Raw genomic sequence first — 22,953 nt, forward strand, 5'->3', positions numbered from 1 at the left:
CCCACCATTCTTACTGTCTCCTCAGCACCAAGGCTGCTTTGCAGCTGACCCTTACCCAGTCCACTTTAGCTGTTTAGGTTCGGTTCTCTGCCTCCACCAAGTAAGTATCTCAGTTTGCAATGACTGTGCATTTGCCTACAAATGCAGAATTATACTCAGGCAGATCAGGTTCTGGATGTTCACAAAAACAGTGCCACCAAAAACCCATCTGGATAATAGAGCAGAGGGAGGGAGGCAGGCAAACAGCCTGTAAAGTACTAGCAGGGCACAGTCAGTTGTCTGGGGAGAGGTACATTCATCTTAGTAAAGCTCTTTGTTCATTTTTAGTGGGATTCTTGGAGTCGGCAATCCATACCTCCTAGGCTGGAGAGTCGTCAGTGATGAAGACTCCTGGTGGCTGGGAGGATGGCAGTGGGGATGAAGTAAAAGAACCTGATGCAGGTTAGAAATTTGAGGTAGTTGACAACGGATAGTTGTTTGGGCCAGAGGGAGTTAGTTATTTTTCTTGCCTTTAATCTTAAACAACGTTATGTTAAATTAAGGGTCAATGCTTTTCACACGTAAAATTTTGTCAGCAAGGAAAAAAAAAGATCTATTTTATACGGCAATATACATACGCTGCATATAGTACAAAAAGTTTGGCACCATACTTAAGTATCCCATGATTACATCCGTCAATTATAGTAGTTCAGTAAATGGACAGCAACTTACTGTAATTGTGACTAGCAACACTTTTACCAGTAACTTTTACAGAAAAGAAATATCTCTGCAAATGATGCTACATTTTAAAGAATACGGCAATATTTTTTTCCATAAATATCATCATACTGCAATGAGTTTTCCATAAATATTATCATGTAAAAGGAGAATGTATAGAGTACGGTCAGTTTCTTGGGTTAAATAAGTCAGCAAACAGCTCAGTTTTTGTTGCATTTATCCCAAGAAAAGAAAACATTTTTCTAACAATATAATTAATATTGCTTTCACATTTGTTTCAGCTTAAATACTGGCTGAACGCTTAGGAAACAGGTGCTCCAAGAATTTCAGAAATATGCCGCCAACTTTTCCTAGCATGTCGTAACATACTAGGAGCACAATTTCTGGTCAATAACATGCATTTCATAATCCTTCACTGTGCTTGTCAACCATATTTTTGGAAATGTTTCATTGCGTAACTTTTCTGGGAAATGTCATTATATGATATCATCTCTGGGCAACCTGTTTGCCAAATTGTTTAGGCGGATGACTAGACAGCTGCTTCAAAATTGTCATGAAATTGCTATCCATTCCATCACTCAATTCCTGATTATTCTAGCACTGATAAAAATACGTATTATTGACTCCAGCAGTAAAATGGTCATCTTAATGCCATTGTTAATTTAGAACTACCAATTAAAAGACGGATATACTTTTCTGACAAATGCATACATTTGTGTATGTATATTCATTTGTACAGATAAATGTATATATGTATAAATGTTCATGTTTGTAAAGTTACATATTTTTATACATAAGTATTTGAAATATAATGTAATTTATACATATTGGATTTTTCTCATTTCTCCCTCTTCCCCAGTACACAATCTCTCTGTCTCTGCCTGCCTCTGTCTTTCTCTCTCTCTGTCTCTCTGTCTCTCTCTCTCTCTCTCTCTCACACACACACACACACACACACACACACACACACACACACACACACACACAGAGAGAGAGAGAGAGAGAGAGAGAGATTGATTGAGATTTTCTATTAGTGGCTTTACACAACACATAACACAATGCCCTTTACAGAAGCACTGAATCACCTTGACAATTACAAACGGATTCCTTTGAAATATTATATGACATTAAACCAAAAAAATTAATTTGTGTTAAAAAATAGGGTAACAAGGCCGGGCATGATGGCTCATGCCTGTAATCCCAGTACTTTGGGAGGCCGAGGTGGGCAGATCACGAGGTCAGAAGATTCAGACCATCCTGGCAACATGGTGAAACCCTGGCTCTACTAAACTACAAAAAAAAAGCCGTGCGAGGTGGTGCACACCTGTAGTCCTGGCTATTCAGGAGGCTGAGGCGTGAGAATCGCTTGAACCTGGGAGGCGGAGATTGCAGTGAGCCAAGATTGTGCCACTGCAGGCTAGCCTGGCGACAGAGTGAGACCCCTTCGCAAAAAAAAAAAAAAAAAAAAGAATAGGATAACAAATATGCATATATCATAGAGGAGTAACATCTTCCTCGATCACCACTAGGAGTTTAGGAGAAAAAAATAATACTGACTGAACAGAAGTGTAAGAATGACACACAAAAACTCACAGTAAAAAGTGGGAAAGAAGAAACATCTTTAAACCTGAAATGTCTTGGAATATAATTTTCCATGTGGAATCTGGCTCAAATGGCATGACAGATGCTAACTGAAGCAGCCACAGGCATGTGAGCTACACAGTACTGTACAAACGATGTCACTATTCTCAACAAATTCCCAGTACCAGTGCATTGGTGACAAGAGCTGTTCTGGCCTAGTAACTGAAGCCAAGTACCAGGCAGTTAAATGACAGGACTCCATGACTGAGACTGTCATTGGAAAAAAAAAAAAAAAAAAAAGGTTTGTGCATCTGATTGGTGAACTCATGCAATACTACTAATATGGGCGTGGTGGAGGGGCGGAAGGAGTTATAAATGAGAAAAAAACATTACATGAAGATAGCAAGCTATCAGTGTGAATAAGATAGACTCAGTGGCAAAATAAAAAGTGACAAGAAATATAAGAACAGAAGTCTAGATGAGACTTCAGTACATAATTTAAGAAAGAAGTCTTACACTCTACTAGAGAGCAATTTGACCAGAGACTACTGCAGATCTTAATAAAAATGTGCAGTATTAAGAATTGGAAGAAAAAAATGTACCTTGCTTTGTGCTGCTAAAAGAAATATCTCAGTTTTCATAGCTGGCTTTACAGACTTCCATCTCTTTCTACGTTGGCAATGCACAAACAAAATGGCAATGAATTAATTAATTCATTTTTTATTTATTTAGAGACAAGATCTCGCTCTTGTCGCCCAGGCTGGCGTGCCGCGGCCATGATCAGGGCTCACTACAGCCTCAAGCTCCCTGGCTCAAGTGATCCTCTCACTTTAGCCTCCCGAGCAGCTGGGACTACAAGCATACATCACCACACCCAGCTAATTTTTTATTTTTTGTAGAGTAGGGTCTCACTATGTTGCCCGGACTGGTCTTGCACTCCTGGGCTCAAGTGATCCTCTTGCCTTGATCTCTCAAAATGCTGATATTACAGGCATGAGCCACTGCACCCAACCTAAGTATTCATTTTCCAGCTGTCAGTAATGAAATTCTTCTGTAGTTGCTGTAATGAATATAGTGAAGAAACTATTTCTACACAGCTTTTTGAGGCCTTACAGGTGACTATTACATTTAAAATATTTGAGGCCACTCCACATGATAAAAGCTTACATTCCCAGAACTGAGACTCAGAATGTTAATTATACTGTAAAAAAAAAAAGATTTTGCTCCTTGTTTTCCGTGTCAAACAAAACACATCTTCATGTCAATAAAAATGTGAATGATACGATCAAACTATAGACAGGTTCAAACAACTTGCATCATTAAGTCCTATTTTATTTTCAGAGCATGGAAAAACTACAACGAGTTTGGGAAAACCAAAACGTAACACTTATACATGGCTTTACAGGTCTAACATAGACATGCACACGTTTGCTCTCATACTACCTTCCTGAGGCTGGTATCATTATCATTCTCATTTTATAAATGACAAAGGAAGGCCAAAGAAGTTTCAATGGCTTGCTTAAGCACACGCCCTTAGTAAATGACAGAGCCACGAACTCCATGCCGTAAGCCATGTCCACTATGCACAGCGCTGCCTCACTCCAGCAATTCAAGGCAGAGGAAGCTACATCTAAATAAGAGTTGCAAGTGTTAAGATTCTTCTCTAGCTTAAAAAAGACTGTAAAAGAGAAAAGAATGTATGATCTATATGGACTGGGCATTAAGCAGTGCACAAAGACTAAATCTGGACTATAGATACTTTTATGAGGAGAGAAAGGACGTTGAAAACATACTAAAATTGGCCATCAACAAGGAGAGAGAACTTCCTACCTTTCTGGAAAGCAGAGGTAGGACCAATAATAGTTGGTGGCACACTAGGTTGTATATGTGTGGTGTCACATGTGTGTCAAATGCCGAAAGCAAGGAGTCCCAAATGTGTCAGGAGAAAGTCTAGACCCATGTCCTCCAGATGGTCACCACCTCGTGGCTACTATCCTGTTCCTTTTGGAGAATCCATTAACTATTCTATCTGCCCAGAAGTTCAAGATGCTCTTAGATCTTGCGGTAAAAATAGCTGATGAGCAAGTGTTCTCAAATTTACCCTTTGTAATTAGAGTTTAAAAAAAAAATGAATGGAACAACAGACAGGATGTTAAATAAAGGGAAGGCTCTTCAAGACATTTAAGTTTTTTAAAAAAGATATTGTAAGCTCATGAATGAGCAGGAAATTAACAAAGTATACATTTAGTAACCACAGAAGCAATAAACTTAAAGCACGGAGCAGAAAGAAATGTATGTTAACAATGAAGAATAGATAACATTTACATGACTTTTAAGTTTTCTGCTTTGCTGTTAAATTGACCATTTTGAAAATGGTTAAACTATTTCTATTATTATCTTAGCTTCAAAATTACATAGATCTTTTTGTACACAGTGTGTGAAAAGTTCAATATGTTTGGGCGGAAGCTAATTGACTCAAAATCCGAAGTTTTGATTTAAACAGGAGACGGTGGCAATGGCGTTCATCTAAACAATATGACAGCTAAGCAGACGTGCGCTTTATGCCTCCATATGAAACAACTTGCTCTTACATGCAATGCTTTAAACTTTTTTTAAGAACTTATGCAGCTAATAAGATATTACATCCTCAACACACATCCTTGCTTTACTACCTTTTTGTACTGAGAAAATTACAGCACAGTGTTCTACGTGACGTGACCAAAGGTAAAGCAGCCAGTTCATGGCAGAATCTGACTCACACTCAAGCGTCCTGATAATTAATATATGCTCCTCCTACTTGACTACCTTGCCTCCAGCCCCATCCCAAAATCTTTAACTCTTGATGTGAATTAACCTTTGGAAAATATAATAATAGATGTATATTTCATGATTACAGTTTTATTTTGCAATCTTTATGTACACAGACATAACTGAAAAAAGTAGAAGACTCTGTTGTTATACATCCAGTTAAATAAAATTACACTTTCTGGGGAACTTAAATAAAACGAAGACTAAAAAAATTTTTTAAATGTTAGGGTCATATTCAGACCTGCTTCTTTGCAAATAAGCATCTTTAAATACTCAGATATCTTTAAATAATCAGATGGTCTCTCTAAAAATTCAGATAACACTTTCCTCCTTACAGATCTGTGGTTGGCTGGGATTCTTCCTAAAATAAGCTGGCCCTACCTTCCAGAGTAGTCGCAGTAGGGATTCCAGAAGATCACAGTAGAGACCTCAGACTACATATCATACCACAGGGGTTAACTGTTTTGCCAAATGGAGTTAATTCTTGTCAGAGATCATCTGATGCTTATATTCCTTGCCTTTTTCAAAATCTACTGGCTTTTAAGTCTAACAGTGTACTTGCAACATGCAAAGGGTTTCTTCAGTCATTTGGTCTGAATATACAATTTATATGATGGTCTATGTAAAACACTGATATGCCCATGATAAAAAAAAAAAATTCATTTGTTTCATAGAAAGAAAATGTTACACCACAGTGCAACAGACCTGGGAAGACCATGTAAAATTACTTTTAAAATGTTTAAAATGATTTTCAGTGTTTAACATCTACTTTTCTATTCACGAAAGCACTTCTTTGTCTTCCAGTCACTATGCTTTTGAGAGTCAAATGAACGGCCCAAGACTCACGGTACTTAAACCTTCAGCAAGTAAGCAACATTCAGCAAAAACTTCAAAGGGGGAACCTGTTTCACTTTTGCCACCTGGATTCCCCAATACAGTTCGGCTTTTATATCCCAGCTCACCTCACATGATAATCCGTTGCTGGTCTAAGATCTTTCAGGTTACATTCTAATTCTTCACCACTGTAAAGAAAAAGCATTCATTAGTTGCTAATACCAGTTTCAAAAGCAAATGAGATTTGGAATTTGGGTCTTCAGTAATGTACTATTATGTCAGATCCCACCGTAAACCAGAAATAAACTTCTTATTTGATGTTATTATTTGTTTGGGACTAGAAAATTAGGCTCCTGTTAATGAAGCCATCTTAGATCTGGAAAATGGCATGGTTAACTCACTAATAAAATTCTAAAAGAACTTTTCACTTCTTACAAGTAAATACATAAGAATAACTAAGTAAGCAAATGAACGAATGAACAAATGAATAAAAATTACCATACCAGCTGTTAACAGAAGGTACTTTCCACACTTAAGTTGGCAGGAGCCTCAACTATATCAACTCTAGACTGTCTTGACAAAATCACAATCCCACTTCCTCACTTACCAGTGCAACCAATAAATAGCTCTCATATAAAATAAAACCATTTATATCCTCAAAAGTGGCAAATGAACCTCAGCTTAAACAATGAGGGTGCAACAAACACAAAATGAGGAATGTTCCATTGAAAATTTTTAAAAAGGTGAGAGGTGTATATACGTGTGTGACTTATTTTGTATTCTTCAAAAATATCAGTGTCATAAAAGTGAAAGATATACCACGGACGTGTTCTGAATTAAAGAAGGCTAAAGAGACATGACAATGAAAGGCACTGTCTGACCCTAGACTAGATTCTGCACAGGAGGGGATGAAAACTGCTCAATTTTTCAAAATAACAGGCGTTAGACCAAGTGACAAAGCTGGAATATAGACAACAGATGAAAGTATTATATCAATGTAAGTTTATGAAGCTGATAATTACACTACGGTTCTTTTAAAAAAAAATCTTATTTGGCCGGGCACTGTGACTCACGCCTGTAATCCCAGCACTTTGGGAGGCCGAGGGGGGTGGATCATGAGGTCAAGAGATCGAGACCATCCTGGCCAACATGGTAAAACCTCGTCTCTACTAAAAAATACAAAAATTAGCTGGGCGTGGTGGTGCACGCCTGTAGTTCCAGCTACTTGGGAGGTTGAGGCAAGAGATTTGCTTGAACCCGGGAGGCGGAGGCTACACTGAGCCAAGATCGCGCCACTGCACTCCAGCCTGGCACCTGACGACAGAGCGAGACTCTGTCTCAAAAAAAAAAATCTTATTTATAGAAAACATACTGAAATGTTCTGCCGGAAGGGACTGTTACATATAAAACTTATCAAAAAAAAAATATGGATTGAGGACAGAAAGAGAGGAAGGAGTTCAAATGATAAAGCAGAGTGTCAAGTTAATAGCAAGTGAATCTCGGTACGAAGTATACATGTATTCCTTGATTTCTCTATTTTTATGACATCTTATGAGCTTGAAATTATTCCAAATAAAAGGCTGGGTTTTTTTTAACCTGTGAACTGGAAGCTGTGTCCAGACCTTGCCTGAAGCTGTCGTTTGGCCTGTATTGTATCTTTAAAATATCTTGGATTTGCTCCATTAGTTTAATAACAGGCAAGTTTACACAATAATTCAGATTTTCGGCATCGTTTGGAAAAAAAAAAATCCAAAGAGTCAGCAAATTTGGGCAACAACCGTCCGCGGCTGCGTGGTGGCTGCTTCCTTTCGATGGCAACAGGGCATTTCCACTGACCGCATTTTCAGCTTTCCACTCTGCTCGTGCGTGTTACCTGCCGAGCCTGTCTGAACACTTGGGGCTCCTGCCACCATGTTCATCTTGCATGGAAAGACTCTAACCACAGTTGTCCCTCAGCATACACAAGGGGATCAGTACCAGGACCCCACCCCCACACAGCATATACCCACAGTCAAGCTGGCCCTCCATATCCGCAGGTTTTGTATCCTGTGAATATTGTTCTGATCTGCATGTGGTTGACAAGGAATCCGTGTGTAAGTGGATCCATGCAGTACAGAGCTGCGTTGTTTAAGGGTCAGTTGTATCTGTTCCTTGCGGGGCATGGGGGAGATGACATTCTATTTCTTTAAAGCTGCTACTAATTCTGATTTTTCAGACTAGAATAAAATGGTGGTGGGCCACAGTTAGGAATATCCTAAATACGGTGGGGAATCCCTGGAGTGCGTTCAGAGGGGCAGTGATCTGGCCTGACTCTTATTTCTACACTAAGTAGGCAAGGCTGCAGGAGAGCAAGACTGGAGGGGGAAGACCCCCAGGAGAGTCCTGAGGGCGTCCAGGGAAAGGACAGTGGAGGCCTCCTGGGCAGCAAGAGGAGGCCACAGCAGCCACGGGACTTCCGTCCTTACCTCTGTCCCTCTTTCCTCTCCAGGAAGAAGGCTGTCTGGGGAGCAAGAATTAGAAACAGGAAAGGGGACAGAGGGGTCTGTGGCACTGATGCAGCAGGGAAATAGGAGAGAAAACAAACAGCTCTGGCAGAAAAAGTGAGGCCTGTGTGACCACATTACCCTGGGCGTGGGCAGTCACTGCAGGGTCCACTCACAGGGACGCCAAACGAGCAGTGACTTTCTGATTTCCTGCTCTGCAAACCTGAGCAGTGCTCAGTAATTACAAAGAAGAAAGACATGGCCCTAAACTTTTTCTCACATTTGGAACACAGTTACACATGGTTCGAATGGTCAATACCTGGAGTCCACAGGGCAGAAGGGCTAATCCCTTCTCCGTGAGCTAAACTTTTGACCATTTAAGGCACCTGGCCCAAAATGAGATGAAATGTTTTAAAGTCGTCTTTTATTACAGACTAGAAAACTATTGTGCAAGAGAAGAAGGAGGGTAAAACAGAAGGAAAACATGTATTGTAGAACTTTAACCGGCTACAAAATGGTCTGGCTGTAAAACATAAGAGGTAACCTTTTAATTGCCTGATGTATGCAAAAACTCAAAGTCATAATCGCCTTTTGCCAGTAGACATTAACAGAAAGTTTTCATTAATTACAGACAGCAAATGCAACCAAGTGATGTATTTCACCCATACCAAATAGCTCTACGCTGCTCATTTCCAAAAAAGAATTGCTCTGGACACAACGAATTCTCAGCATTATAATTATTACTAAATCTTAGAATAAATGAAAAGCAAATTTGCCAAGCCTATACAATTTTCCTTTGTTTTCTATTTTCCTTAACAACTCCAATTTTATAGTTAAGCAGCAAAGAAAAACAACAGAAACATACACAACCTGTAAATTATCTTGTATTTTCCATCTCGTCCTTTGTCTGATAAGGCAACCTCGTAACTGTAGGGGAAGGAGAGACCACTGTGGGGTCCACAGGAAAGTCCAACAGGGGGAGCCCAGGACAACACAACTGCTCTCGCCTGAATATTAGAAACCTGAGGAAGAAAAACAGGGGGCAAGAGTATTCAAATCCATTTTACATTTTCATAATTATTAGTAGTGGCATAAAACTGGCTCACAGTTACAAGGTAAATGAGTTTAATTACAATGAAAGACATCTTATATGGTGCTCTCTTGCAAAGTCTTGGTGTCCCGAATATGGTTCTTGCAACAACTGTCCTTAAAATGCTGACCTTCACCCAAATCCAGTGCAATTTGCATTCTGTCCTCCATAAAGTAATGTCATGCAAGGAAATTTGTTTTAAATTAAGTAAAAAGCTGAATGTAAGATTTCTACATTATGTGCAAGAAGTCATACACATAGGTACTTTGATCTGGTTTCAAGTCCTGCATGGTGTCAAATCATTCTTCAAAACTAATACCTTTCAAACGACAGCCCTTGAAGTCCTGCAGATTCCCAGGAGAAGCCAATGGGTGGAGAACTGGAACAAAGGCCCAGGCTGATGTGGGATTGAAATCCGTGTAGAAGTGGAGATGTCTCACCCCTCTAAGCTCTGCTTTTATACTTTTGGTTTAGCTTCTGCCTTAGACATCATTTGAACTGAAGACTCTGGGACTTAAAATAGCCAGAATCTTCCTAAAATACTACTCTGAAGCATGTTCTACAAAATCTATACCATCTTCCAGAGGTCTTTACGAAGACTAAGCCCTGGCTGGCCACAGCTGTAAACTGTTTATTGATAGACCCTGTATGGGCTTCCTTCCTGTTATGGTTTGGATTTGTGTCCCCGCCCAAATCACATGTGGAATTGTAATCCCCAGTACTGGAGGAGGGGCCTGGTGGGAGGTGACTGCATCATTGGGGTGGACTTCCCCTTGTCAGATCTAGTTGTTTAAACGTGTGTGGCACTGGCACTTCCCCCTTCTCCTTCTCCTTTTCAGGCAATGAAAGACATGCCTGCTTCCCCTTTTCTTCCACCATGATTGTAAGTTTCCTGAGGCCTTCCCAGCCATGCTTCCTGTATAGCCTGCAGAAGCGTGAGTCAATTACATCTCTTTTCTTTATAAATTACCCAATCTCAAGTAGTTCTGTATAGTAATGTGAAAACAGGCTAATACACTTCCCTTCTCTGTCCCAGTTCCCTTGTCTCCACCCAGGGCTTCCTGGGTCACATCCCCACTAACTCTTTGCACTCCAATCTTTGTTTTAGAGTCCTTTTCTGGAGAAACCCAACCTAAAATATGATCTAATTATTTAAAATAAATCTAAGGACAAAACTTTAATGTTGTAACTTTGTAAACGCTCTTCTATTGCTATCTGACAGCATATTAAACACAAACAAGGCTTAATACAGATGCTAAAGCTTAATGTTCACAAAGACTTTATAGCTGTAGATGAATAGGCCTTAGATGCAGACCGGTGAACTGTTCAGTCCCTTTTTTTTTTCCTTCTTCTATTTTTGTCACTATCTGATCTATATAAAGGTTATTAGAATTATTAAATACTTGAAATACAAATAATAAAGATGGAAAATGAATATAGAGTCTCTCTTCATCTGTCCTTCACTGCATTTTCAGTAGACATTACTCCACACTATTTGTTCCATATAAATAGAACATCATGATATATTGAGCCAACTGTTTAGTCAGATTCCTGCCCATCCTTCAAGACCCCAGCCTGGCCTCACTACCTCCCAGTAGGCTTCTCTAAATTATCTCTAAATTATCAGCTCCTCTGTGTTCTACAGAACGTTGTGAATATTGCCATAATTGCTAATCATGTTATGGCCTTTGTCTACCGTCCTTGGACCTTGAGACTCCCTCAGGACAGAATCTAAGTCATATTCAACTGTGATCAGTGGTTGCTTAGTATATGCTTGTTGAATAAAAAATAAAAGGAAATGATATAGTTGAGTTTCTGACACAGGCAACACAGAAGATGGCAGGCTTGTATTTACACATCTCTTGAAAACATCTTAGAAGACTGCTACAGACTCAAACTCCACCCTTCTTGCTGTAGCTCCAGACTAGCGGCTCCTCTTCTGCACTCCTCTGACCTATCTGTCCCACAATGCTGTGACTGCCCCTCCAGGGTGCTGGCCTCTGTTACACCTCTGTGACTTCGTTTTTGACTCTCCTACTTCCTTGGCTTTAAGCAACTTCTTTCTGACCCAGTTCAAATGCTGCCTCTTTGTTTATTCGTTTAATGGTCATACCTCACCCTGTGAGGGGCTGTGGACACAAAGATGATTAATGTATGATCTTTGGCCTCACGGAGCCCCAACCTGTTGAAAAGAGTCAGGTACATGAGGGGCCTCATGGCAGATATACTAAACACAGAGGGACTCTTAAGTGTCCTGAGACTGATTCTGGACAGGTTTCTGTGCTGCCTGCCCTGTCAGACTCAGTCACTCTTCTTTGCATTTTCCGTCCCTGCATTTGGTGCTTCTTACATTACACCAAGCATTACTTGGCTATCTGTGTGCTGTTTCCCTACCTAGATTTAAAGACAGCATTTCTAACATGCAACAGTGTATCTGTTGAATTTCTTCACTTACGGTTAACGAGTAATCCTGAGGTATTGGGTATTATATCTGATTTTTAATATGGGACATATTTTGTTACAAAGAGTTTGGTTTCTGGAAAAAAAGGAGGCTCATTAGGTACCGGAAAACACTAAGCCAAGGTGATAAGTGGCTGCTTTGCACCCAAGAAAACAGAATATAGTAACACTGATTCTACGAATGGTGGTGTGAAATAGTACCATGTTTCAAAATAGCTCAAATGCCAACATTCCAGATACCAAACAAATACCCATAAAGACACATCCCTTTATACTCTACCTTTTATGTCAGCTATTACAACTTTCCTTTTTTCCCTTAGGACTTGGTGAAATTATTATTTAACCGAACAGAGATATACAACACTTGAAGCATCAACTAAAATAACATTCACTTTTTCCCCAGAGTCCCCAAGCAAGCCTTCAGGATGCACACTGTCACCGGCATGCAATGCAGGTGTTGGTGGAAACGCATTCTTCCAATATGTCATCCTGTCAGAAAGGGAGCTTGAGAACTCAGCATCATTCTCAAAGGACAGCGGTTTCCCTGAATTCTCTCCTTGAGCTAAGCAGCCTGACACCCAGATGGTGATGATGTTCTGAGGCCAGTCCCTCCTGTGCTCCTGCTCTCTCCCTTTGTCTGACTTTTAGCCTGAGGTTTCCCTTGTTTAGGCAACGAAATCAGCAGAAAAAGAGCACTTGGTCTCCATGAGGACTTGGAACTTGTTTCCACGTAAGGCGGATTCCAGAAAATGACACGCTGTCTTTCAAGAGGATGTCACTTGAAGGTGAATTCTCAGCACTAGACATACTTACTCCAAGTGTCCTGGGAGGTAATGCCTTAATGAGAGATTTGGAATTCTAGGAACTCTATCTGGGTTCATGCCTATTTCAGAGCAAAAAGAGTCATAAATAACCTTCACATTGCAAGTCTCCTTCTGTGTGCTGAAACTTTCTTGCCAGCAGTGACCGAAATTAACTAGGCCATGGCTAATCTGATCGTCACAGTGATCACCATGGCTGTTGCTCCCCTCACTTCTCAAAAAAGTTTGGAAGCCATAAAATTAACCGACTTCCTGACATTTAGTTAACCTGCCATAACTAGAAAGTCAATCTCCGAGGCGCGGTGTGGTGGCTCACGCCTGTAATCCCAACACTTTGGGAGGCCAAGGCAGGTAGATCACGAGGCCAGGAGATCGAGACCACCCTGGCCAACATGGTGAAACCCCGTCACTACTCTAAAATACAAAAAATCAGCCAGGTGTGGTGGCACAGGCCTGTAGTACCAGCAACTCAGGGGGAGTACCAGTGACTTGGGAGGCTAAGGCAGGGGAACCGCTGAACCTGGGAGACAGAGTATGCAGTGAGCCAAGATCACCCCACTGCACTCCAGCCTTGTGACAGAGCAAGATTCTGCCTCCCCCAAAAAGAAAAAAAAAAAAAGGCGATCTCCATTGTAATAGTGATGAAAAGTGGCAATTTCTAGTTATAAAATTACTGGACAAGGTGCAATCCGACATTTGTTTCTGCGCTAGTGGTATAAAAGGGTCTATTGTATAGGTTACCAGTGTAAGTCTGCATATAAATTATTTAAACTAAACTGCTTTTGAGCACCTGGAAGGACTCATAAAATTACTTCCTACTTCTAAAGGGCCACATTCTGATTAGAAATCATTCTTGTCTGTTTATTAAATGTAGATTCCAACTTAAAAGCAGTTGTTCTGTATGTGTGCATATAAGGAAATAAACTGCATTATCCTGTAGTTATTTGATATGCAATCCATAGCTTTCTTTCTCCTTGTACCTTCTCTCCTGCTCATCCCAATATTTTAATACTATTCTATAAAATTTTCCATTTTTATGCTCATATTTTATTATTATGCAAATGACAGTACTTGGATTAGAAACACCATTTATTCTCATAGTTACTAAATCCTTTCTCTCATGTTCGAAAATATTTCCTTGTACATTGGTAGCTTCTAAATTTGGTCTGGCCTTTGGATTTAACTATGTGGGAGGCCTACTGATCTAATTAAAGAGTACAGTAAGGAAATATTACCACACAAATACTGGCTTCACTTCTAAAGTATCATCATGAGAAACACCACCGCAAAGGAAAATAAATGAAAAAGGAAAACGTCAAAGAAAAAGAATACTCAAATCTAAGAATTTCAGAGTCATCTGTTTTTATGATTCCCTAAGTGCTAAGAGCTGCCTATCTGCTCCCAGATGCACTGCTGTTTATCTTTCAAGGGATTGCTTCTTACAGGGGAAGTGTTCCTCGCAGGTCAGTTTACTCACTTCTGGAACCGACAAATCAATTGTTTCAACAAGCTAAACATTTGCGGATGGAAACAATGCAGAACCACAATTCCAAGTTACATTATTTATATCCTGAAGATAAACAGCCCACCAGTCTATGGGACAGTACATCTAGCACCACACCACATTAGGCTCGAGATGACTGACTAATAATTCTTAAGCCACTCAGAATAATATTGGGCTTATTGCTCTGTTATGGTGGAAGCTATACCAGTGAAGTCCCCATGGCATCTAACTGTTCCAGTCCCAACATAAACACCTAGTATATTTGTATATCACTTTAATAAAATGAAGGTAAGTATTTGGATCTTTATAGTAGCTGGGTCTCTGAAGAGTCAAAGACTTGCTTGGCCAGCCGCGTAAATTCCAGCACTTTGGGAGGACGAGGTGAGCGGATCACTTGAGGTCAGAAGTTCGAAACCAGCCTGGCCAACATGGTGAAACTCCGTCTCTACTAAACTCAAAAATTAGCTGGGCGTGGTGGCACATGCCTATAGTCCCAGCTATTGGGGAGGCTGAGGCAGGAAAATTGCTTGAACCTGGAGGCAGAGGTTGCAGTGAGCTGAGATCGCACCACTGAACTCCAGCCTGGCGACAGAGTGAGACTCAGTCTCAAAAAAAAAAAAAAAAAAAAAAAGACTTGCTCAATTCAGGGTGCCCAAAGATCTAGAAAGATGACTAGAATCCACAAGTATTATGTATTATTCTGCACCTAAATAAAATCAACTGCAAAATCTCAAAGAAAAACATTACGTCTTTTATTTAGAGGTGCTACCACTTGTGGCTGAAAGGAACAAGAAATTAAACAATCCTTTTTGCAACTGGGTGCCCAACTTTCCATGGCTCTGCTTGTTTCTCTGTCAGATGGCCTGATACCTCTCCTTCCCACGCAGAGTACAGAAACTTTTGCTTAGTGATATGCTACAAATTGTAAGTACCGCATTCCAAGTATTTCATCAATAGATCAATAGTACATACTTTACTCTCAGGTAGTCCCAGGTAGCATTTCTTATCCTATCTTTCAAAGATGAGGAAACTGAGGTACAAGGAAATGATGTAACTTACCCAAGGTCACAAAGACAGCTAATAGCCATGCCAAGTGTCAACCCCGAGTGCCAGATTGCAAAGCACAGGCCTTCCCTCTGCCTTGTACTCCGGCGGAGGTGCATCCTGAGACCGGCCAGGCACCAAGTGTTTACCCCACCTGCCAGAACTCAGCTACAGCCACACAGCTCTTCAGTAAGCATCTGTTAAGGGTTTGCGATGTGACAGGGACAGTGCTAGGTATTAGGAGCAAAAAGTTAAATAGCACACAATCACAAACAAGAACTTCAGAAAGAAAAAGGGTACAAAGAGGAGAGAGAGAAATTGCATTAACAACTAGTTGGGTGGGGAGGAAACAGTGGACTGCGTCAGACAAAAACATTTATAAGGATCGAGAGGGGAGTATGGAGGCCCCCCAGAGATGTCCACATCCTAGTCCTTGGAACTTATGGATATATCAGCTTACATGGCAAAAGGGACTTTGAAGATGTGGCTAAGTTAAGGCTCTCACGAAGGGGAAAGTTAACTTGGATTATCTGGATGGGCCGGTCCTTATAACTGAAAGAGGGAGGCAGGACAGTCAGAGACAGGTAAGTAACAATGGAAGCAGAAGCTGGAGGAATATGACTGCTGACTTGGAAGACAGAGCCAAGGGATGCAGGCTGCCTTTAGGAACTGGAAAAGGCAAGAACACACGTCAGGTCCCAAAGCCTCCAGAAAGAAATGCAGCCCTGCCAACGCCTGGGTGACAGCCTAGCCCGAGACATTTTGGGCTTTCTGGACTCTAGACCTTTATGACGATAAATCTGTACTGTTCAATTTGGGTAAACTGTTACAGCAGCAATAGGATACACATAGGTGGAGAGAAGTTATTTTAGTCATGCGCAAAAGCAGGGGGCGTGAACAAGCATGACACTTATTATACGAACTCCCCTTGCCTGGTGTGCCTTCCACCCAGGCAACCTGGATATACTCACAGTGCCATCCAGAGAACCAGACATGGAGGGTGGCTAGCACCAACCACCACCCACATGCTGGCAAAGCAACTGTGTCCAGAGACACCCACTTCCCATCAGGTGATTTTCATCAAACTGCTTAAAAGGTAGGGTGTAGTATTTTGGCAAGTTCAAGTCTTGCTGCTAAAAAGAGCATGAGGTGGCTCACGCCTATAATCCCAGCACTTTGGGAGGCTGAGGTGGGTGGATCACGAGGTCAAGAGATCGAGACCATCCTGGTCAACATGGTGAAACCCCGTCTCTATTAAAAATACAAAACATTAGCTGGGCATGGTGATGCGCGCCTGTCGTCCCAGCTACTCAGGAGGCTGAGGCAGGAGAATTGCCTGAACCCAGGAGGCGGAGGTTGCGGTGAGCCGGGATCGCGCCATTGCACTCCAGCCTGGGTAACAAGAGCAAAACTCCATCCAAAAAAAAGAGCATGAAATATAAATAAATGCTGATCTACAGATCTTTAATGACTCTAGAGTGTGTTAACTATCTAAGGCTTTGTTTCTACTCACCTCCAGAAAGTTTTTCAACCTGCCTTTTCCAACCCTAGAAAGATAATGTGCTGCTTACGCTGCAGAATTAACAACTCCAGCTTCATAGAACTAAGGAAACTCTTGGGCTGCTCTGACTGTGTCTGTACCCATCGATGCCATGCTGATACAGAAATGTTATCTTTTGGCTGAATTTCTCACCCATGAGCCACTTCAAAGCTTTGGAGGAGGGTAATGAGACAGGATAGAGTCCAGTCAAGCTGGCTGGCCTTGCAGACAGGCTGTACCTGAGTGAATTCACCAGGTCCGGGCCCCTGCCCAGCCACTCAGACAATCTGGCAGGTATTCCAGAGTCAGACTTGCATGTCAAACTATAAGACTCATGGAATCAAATATACACAATCAGATTGCGAGTTCATTGATTCACAATGAGAAACGCAAGTATCTGGTAGATTAGACAGTACTGTCATCCTGCCTCACATACTTTTTCTCGATGGGCAACAAGGAAGTCAAACTCTCAAAAGGCTACTAAGTGGACATAGAATGAAAACAAGGGGAGTTATGTACATGATTCAAGGGCCTAAAGGCACCAGGCTCTGAGAAGCCCGCTCTCTATGAGGGGTAACGAACGGCCTGGCCAGGCTGTCATGGGTAGAGCCAACATCTGTGTGTTTCTGTAGCCAAGTAATCCTTGTTTCCAAATGATACAGACAAAAGTTCTCAGATGACACTCTTACCCTATTATATTTTACAACGCAGCTGCTTACGAAAAGCCTATTACCCTGCCCTAAAGCCTCTAAAGATTAAATGCCTAATAAATACTGAATGAAAAAAAACGACCAATGAATCTAAATATGGCTTTTATCTTGCTACAGCCATATCACCCTCAAGAAACAAAGATACTGTCACTTCTTCAGGAAAGCCGTGACCAGGCCTATCCGAGGAAAAGCGCTGTGTGCATAAACATGATTAAGAAATGACTATCAAGTTCTGAAACTTACATTTGGGACCATGAGTTAGCCCGTTGCTTGGCCCTCTCTCTCTCGGATTATGAATCCTCTGTTTTTCTCACGGATTTTTCTTCTTTCTACTACACTATAAACATAAGCTTTTTCCATGATCGCACCCTCACACCTTTTCCGATCTCTCCCTTATATTCCACCCCTGTCTGCAAAGCTATAACCCAATCCCACAACGTCAAGTATCATTCCTATGCATGTGATTTCCCTGTCTTATAACTTGTTCCTCCTTTCTCCTCAGCATTGACCTACCAGACATCTGTGACTGTCTGCTGTATCTACAGATTCCCTGACAGTGAAACAAACTTGCATGTCCAAGAATGGCACTGAAGATATAAAAAAGACAAAGACGTGAACCTGTTCTAGAGATTACTGGGAAAGACACAGGAACACGTAAATGCAGTACAGTGTATTAAATATGATAGCAGAAGTCCATGAAGAGCACAGCAAAGCTGGGGGTAGTAGTAGTACAGTTATATGTAAATTTTTGGTGCCACAAAAGAAGTAGCACTTGAATATAAATTTTCTCAGCAAGGCAATTTACTTCCATAGAAGGGTGTGTCTCACAGATGGCGCAATGGTGAGCACACACCTGGACAAGGGAGGGGAAGGAGGGATTCTCATTCCTGATGCAGGTAGCCCCTACTGCTGTGTTGTTTCCCTATTGGCCAGGGTTAGACTGCACAGTCTAAGCTAATTCTGATTGGCTATTTGAGAACAGGGGTATGAGCCGGAGTGGCGGGGTGGGGTAGTTTGGTGGAAAGGATTGTTACAGAACAGGCCAGAGCAGGTGACCAGGGGAACAAATGTGAACTACTGACTAGAACTGGCGGGAAAATGTTTACTGAAACTAGAGGCAAGGGGTGAAGAGAACCAGGAAGTTAAACTTTAAAATGGAGAATTAACAAATACAAGAGCTGAACATACTGACATACCGATTCTTTGAAGACAAACTTGGAGCTCACTGTATCTAACAGGACCAGCGGTACTAAGTAAGCTCTACAAGCAGCCTCCCACTTGATGGGCATGGACAGTCATCGGGGAGGTGTCTTAGAGGAAGCAATTCCTGAGAAGAGGCATCTAAACCTGAAAGTCCAATTATCCTCAACATTTGATATCTATTATAATAGGTTACAGTGCCATATTCTATGTCTACGACGGCTCTTGTATCTGTCCCCTGCTCCCTGCCACACAGATGTCACCACCCTAATTCTGACTCCCACAGCCTTTCACCAGGACTACAGTAGTAGATTCTAACACTTCTCTCCCAGCATCTACCCTCTTCTCACTCCAACTCATCTGCCAAACTGTTTATCACTCCGAAAATGCAGCCTTGATTACGTAGCTTCTTAGCTCAAAAATCCCCAGTGGCAGCCTGCTCCCCACCAAAGCACAGACTCCCCGCCAGCAGCAACACCCCATTCCTCTACAAGTGCCCCATTATGCCTGTCCTTCAACACACCTCATGCTTATAGGTTGTCAAACTCAACTATGTACCCCGAGGCATGTTTGGACTCTTTTGTTTAAAAGCCTCAGTATTTGAAACACATGCAGAATCAAGGTTTTCCAATTCAGCTAGAAAATGCTCAAAAGAACTTTGGCTCTCTAATCTCAGATGAAAGGCTGAATCAACATTCTGAATTTTTCACTCGAATTTCAAAGCACCTGGCAAAATCAAAACCTCACCACTCTTACAACTCTTTTTTCTTTCCATTGCACCCAATGTTCTGAACTTATTTTTCACAATTAATATTTAAATATCTTTGGAAGTTTACTTGGAAAAATACTTGGAATTACCGAGGTTTTCAAAAATTATTATTACAATACAGGTTTAAAAAAAATAAAAAACTACCAAAAGAAAACTTGTTCTGTAGACTGAAAAGAGAGGAAAAAAAAGAATCTTTGGAAAGAAAATCTAATTGCATTTAGAATACCTACATAAAGAAGACATTTCAGTGGATTGTGACTACACACAGAAGGCCACTGTTCTATGTCTCATGCTCCATTAATAACTGAACTGAACACTATTTCATAGTTGATAAATAATCTGCAAAGGGAAGGAGCCCTTTTGCTTACCTACTGTGTGGTGGGAAAAAAAGCACATTTGAAGTACTTTAAAAAGTGTCATTTATGCTTAAGACATACCTGTGGTTTCTCTATTCCCGAAAGAATGTCTTGCACCCTCTTTACTTCCAACTCATATTCTGCGTTGCAAAAAAAGAAAAAAGAAAAAAACAATATTATTAGAAGGCAGTAAGGCTGTCAAGTTCCTTCCCCAAGGCCTTTCAACTAGAGCTATCTATCATTAAATCAGTTGCCTGTTATCATGAATTTTTGGTATTACAAATGCTACTGGGAAAATCAGGAATGAGGATGTCTTTGGGGAATGGAGTTTCACTGTGGTTTGCCGACTTGCTCCTGTATAGTTTTAAGTGTTCACAACATTAACGAGATTATCACAGGGTTCCATTTTACATTTAATAATTTAACAGGCAACTAATGAAGAATAAAGGGTCCTAAAGTGGAGGGAACAACGTAGCTGGAAACAGAGTAATGAGGTGAGGTTGAAGAGACAATGGTTAGTCCGTTCAGGGCTGTGAGCTCACATTTTTAAGTTGTATTTTTATTTGTTTATTTACTTCTTTACTTAAGTTCAAACGTTTCAGTTTGATGGGCAGCCACTGGAATGTTTAAGAGAAGGGACTGATAGGGTCTTCTTTTGAGCTTGAAGAGATCTGCTTGTCTTCTGTGTGAACAATGGATATAAGGAAGGTAAAAAAGGAGCAGAAAGATCAATGGCCATGGCAAAGGATAAAACAGAGCTGGCCTGGGCCTGAGCTGAGAGTAGAGATGGTGAGACAGGACTGGTTTTGGAGGTATGGGTGCTGAAGGACTAAATGTGATGGGTAAGGGTGAGGAACCGCGGCAGAAGGATAATTCCTGGGTTTTGGCTTGCTCAATTGGATGGATGATGGTGCCTTTTAAGAAGATGAGGGACATGGGTATGTTTTTGGGGTGGGGCAATAATTAGGTTTTAGAAACGAAAGGAGAATGGTGCCTGGAGAAGAGAGTATGAGGTGAGAAGGATGGGCAGAAAAAAAGGTAAGTGATAGAACCCAAGAATCTGCAATTTGCTTGATTTTCACAGTGGGCTTGATGGACTCTAATTTTGAGTTTAGGGTAGATTCCATTTAACATAGTTTATGAGCTAAATGCTAGTGAGATATGATTACCAAGAAGTATGTCCCTGCCCCCAAGATATTTCCAGTCTCCTGGAGGGGAGGTAGGGAGAATGAAACCAAACAGGTAATCTCAGTGCTTTGTGATGGATGTTACAATAAAGGTAACCCAAAAGAGGGCGTTCGAGAAGGTTTTCCAGGAACCAGCATTTAGCTGAGCCCTGGGTGCAATTAGCAGGCGCTTAGAGGGGAAGGGGGATGTGGACCTAGGGAGTGAGGGATGGGTTAATACGCCCAGCTCTGCACAGACCTGTTTGTCCTCATTGTTCAGGTCGAAAAGTCACCTTTCCAAAAAATCCCTCCTTAACTGACCTTAATGACAGCCTCATTTCTTCCACTCTTATAGCCTATTTTCTCATCAATTATCAAAATCTGAAAAGAATTACCTGGCTTATTTATTCTCTTGCTTATTTCTGGTCTTCCCTACTAACACACACAAGATTGAGGAAGACAGAGACACCACAGGGTCTGGAGTGGGCAAATTTTTTTCCTAAAGGATCAAATAGTTTGAACTTTGTGTGCCACATACAGGTCTCTCGCATATTCCTGGTTTTTGTTGTTGTTGTTTTCATAAAGCATTAAAACTTTAACAACGTCTTAGTTTGTGGGCCATACAAAAGCCGGCTACAGGGAGGCTACAGTTCAAGGACCTCTGCTGAGGACACCATCACCATTTACCGCAGCACCCAGCACAGGCCCTACTTCCGCAGAGCTCAGCAGTCGCTTCGCTACTCGACTAAGTAAACGAACGACGTCTATTTAAAATAACAAAAACGTCTAGCTGGCACGACTCCAATCTTTAGAAGAATTTGCTCCTTATTTTTTTCCTGTTGCGGTCTGTTTAGTAGGACACGCAACCTTTATTGCAGTGAGGAAAGCAATGGGCTTGGTAGCAGCATCATGATTTTGAAAACTGCAGCCTTTTAAAAGAAAATCCACATTCAAAAAACCAAATGTCACAAGCTCATTTATAACTATGCATCATGTTAAGATATAAATTGTGCCCATAAATCAAAAGTGGACATGCCCTCACATTTTCCGGAAGCCCCTGCGAAGTCAACCGTAAATATTATATAATCTCAAAAGTTAACTGTTGGTTAAAAAAAAAATTAAAACAAAAGCATAGTCACAATAAATGAACTGGTTCAGTTGTTAAAGATAAAATTTTCTCAATTTCTGGTTATTCTAGAATTGGAAGGAACCCATGGTTTCGAACACTCACATAGCTATGTTCAGACAACCAGCTGAAGGAGGTAACTGTTTCCTTCTGCTGTGAAGAATGCCATTTACATTGTCTTAGAAAGGCAACAAGACAGACATAGACACTATGTTTGGAGTAATAAAAGTTTAGACTAGAACAGGAACGATCACCTACTCAACACAGAAAGAAGCGAAGAATTACAGAGATCTGTAAGTAAAACACTCTCAGGACTATGCACTAGAAATATACTATAAAGAACAGGGAGTTAAAACAGGATGCTTTGTCCCACAAAACTGGAAAGCCCCCTCGCACCTTGCTTTCAAATAAAGATGACAGAAGATATGGTTATGCTTTTAACAGAAAAAAAGAAAAAAACAGGGAAAGAGGCTAGATTAAAAGGAAAAAAAAAAAATCTGTCCAAAATCAAAAAGAATGTGTTTCAGGTAAGAGCCAGAAATACAAGTGAAAGGTCCTCCTGAGATAAAAACAACTTCCAAAGAGAGGTCAGGACTTTCCTTGTCTGTTTGCCTTTGATTACAGTAATAAAAACTGGCATCTCCCGAGCGCCTACATACATGCGGGTCTATGCATCATCACCTTGCTAATTTTTACGATATCCCCTGCAAGATGGACACACGCTGCTCCTCTTCACAGTGGTGG

General features: G+C 41.0%; 1 protein-coding gene across 3 annotated transcripts in view; it reads right to left on the reverse strand.

Moving 5' to 3' along the window:
* Window positions 1-22,953, reverse strand: part of FNDC3B (fibronectin type III domain containing 3B) — a 370,196-nt gene that overhangs the window by 86,894 nt on the left and 260,349 nt on the right. For all 3 annotated transcript variants that reach the window (XM_032258261.1, XM_032258262.1, XM_032258263.1), the window contains exons 7-9: window positions 19,999-20,057; window positions 9,294-9,445; window positions 6,069-6,128 (exon numbers count right to left, since the gene is read on the reverse strand). In XM_032258261.1, coding sequence (XP_032114152.1) covers window positions 6,069-6,128; window positions 9,294-9,445; window positions 19,999-20,057 — 271 coding nt within the window. The remainder of the gene's footprint in view (window positions 1-6,068; window positions 6,129-9,293; window positions 9,446-19,998; window positions 20,058-22,953) is intronic.

Source organism: Sapajus apella, unplaced genomic scaffold (genome assembly GCF_009761245.1).
Source record: "Sapajus apella isolate SASKATOON/1434 unplaced genomic scaffold, GSC_monkey_1.0 scaffold101, whole genome shotgun sequence".
Taxonomy (NCBI): domain Eukaryota; kingdom Metazoa; phylum Chordata; class Mammalia; order Primates; family Cebidae; genus Sapajus; species Sapajus apella.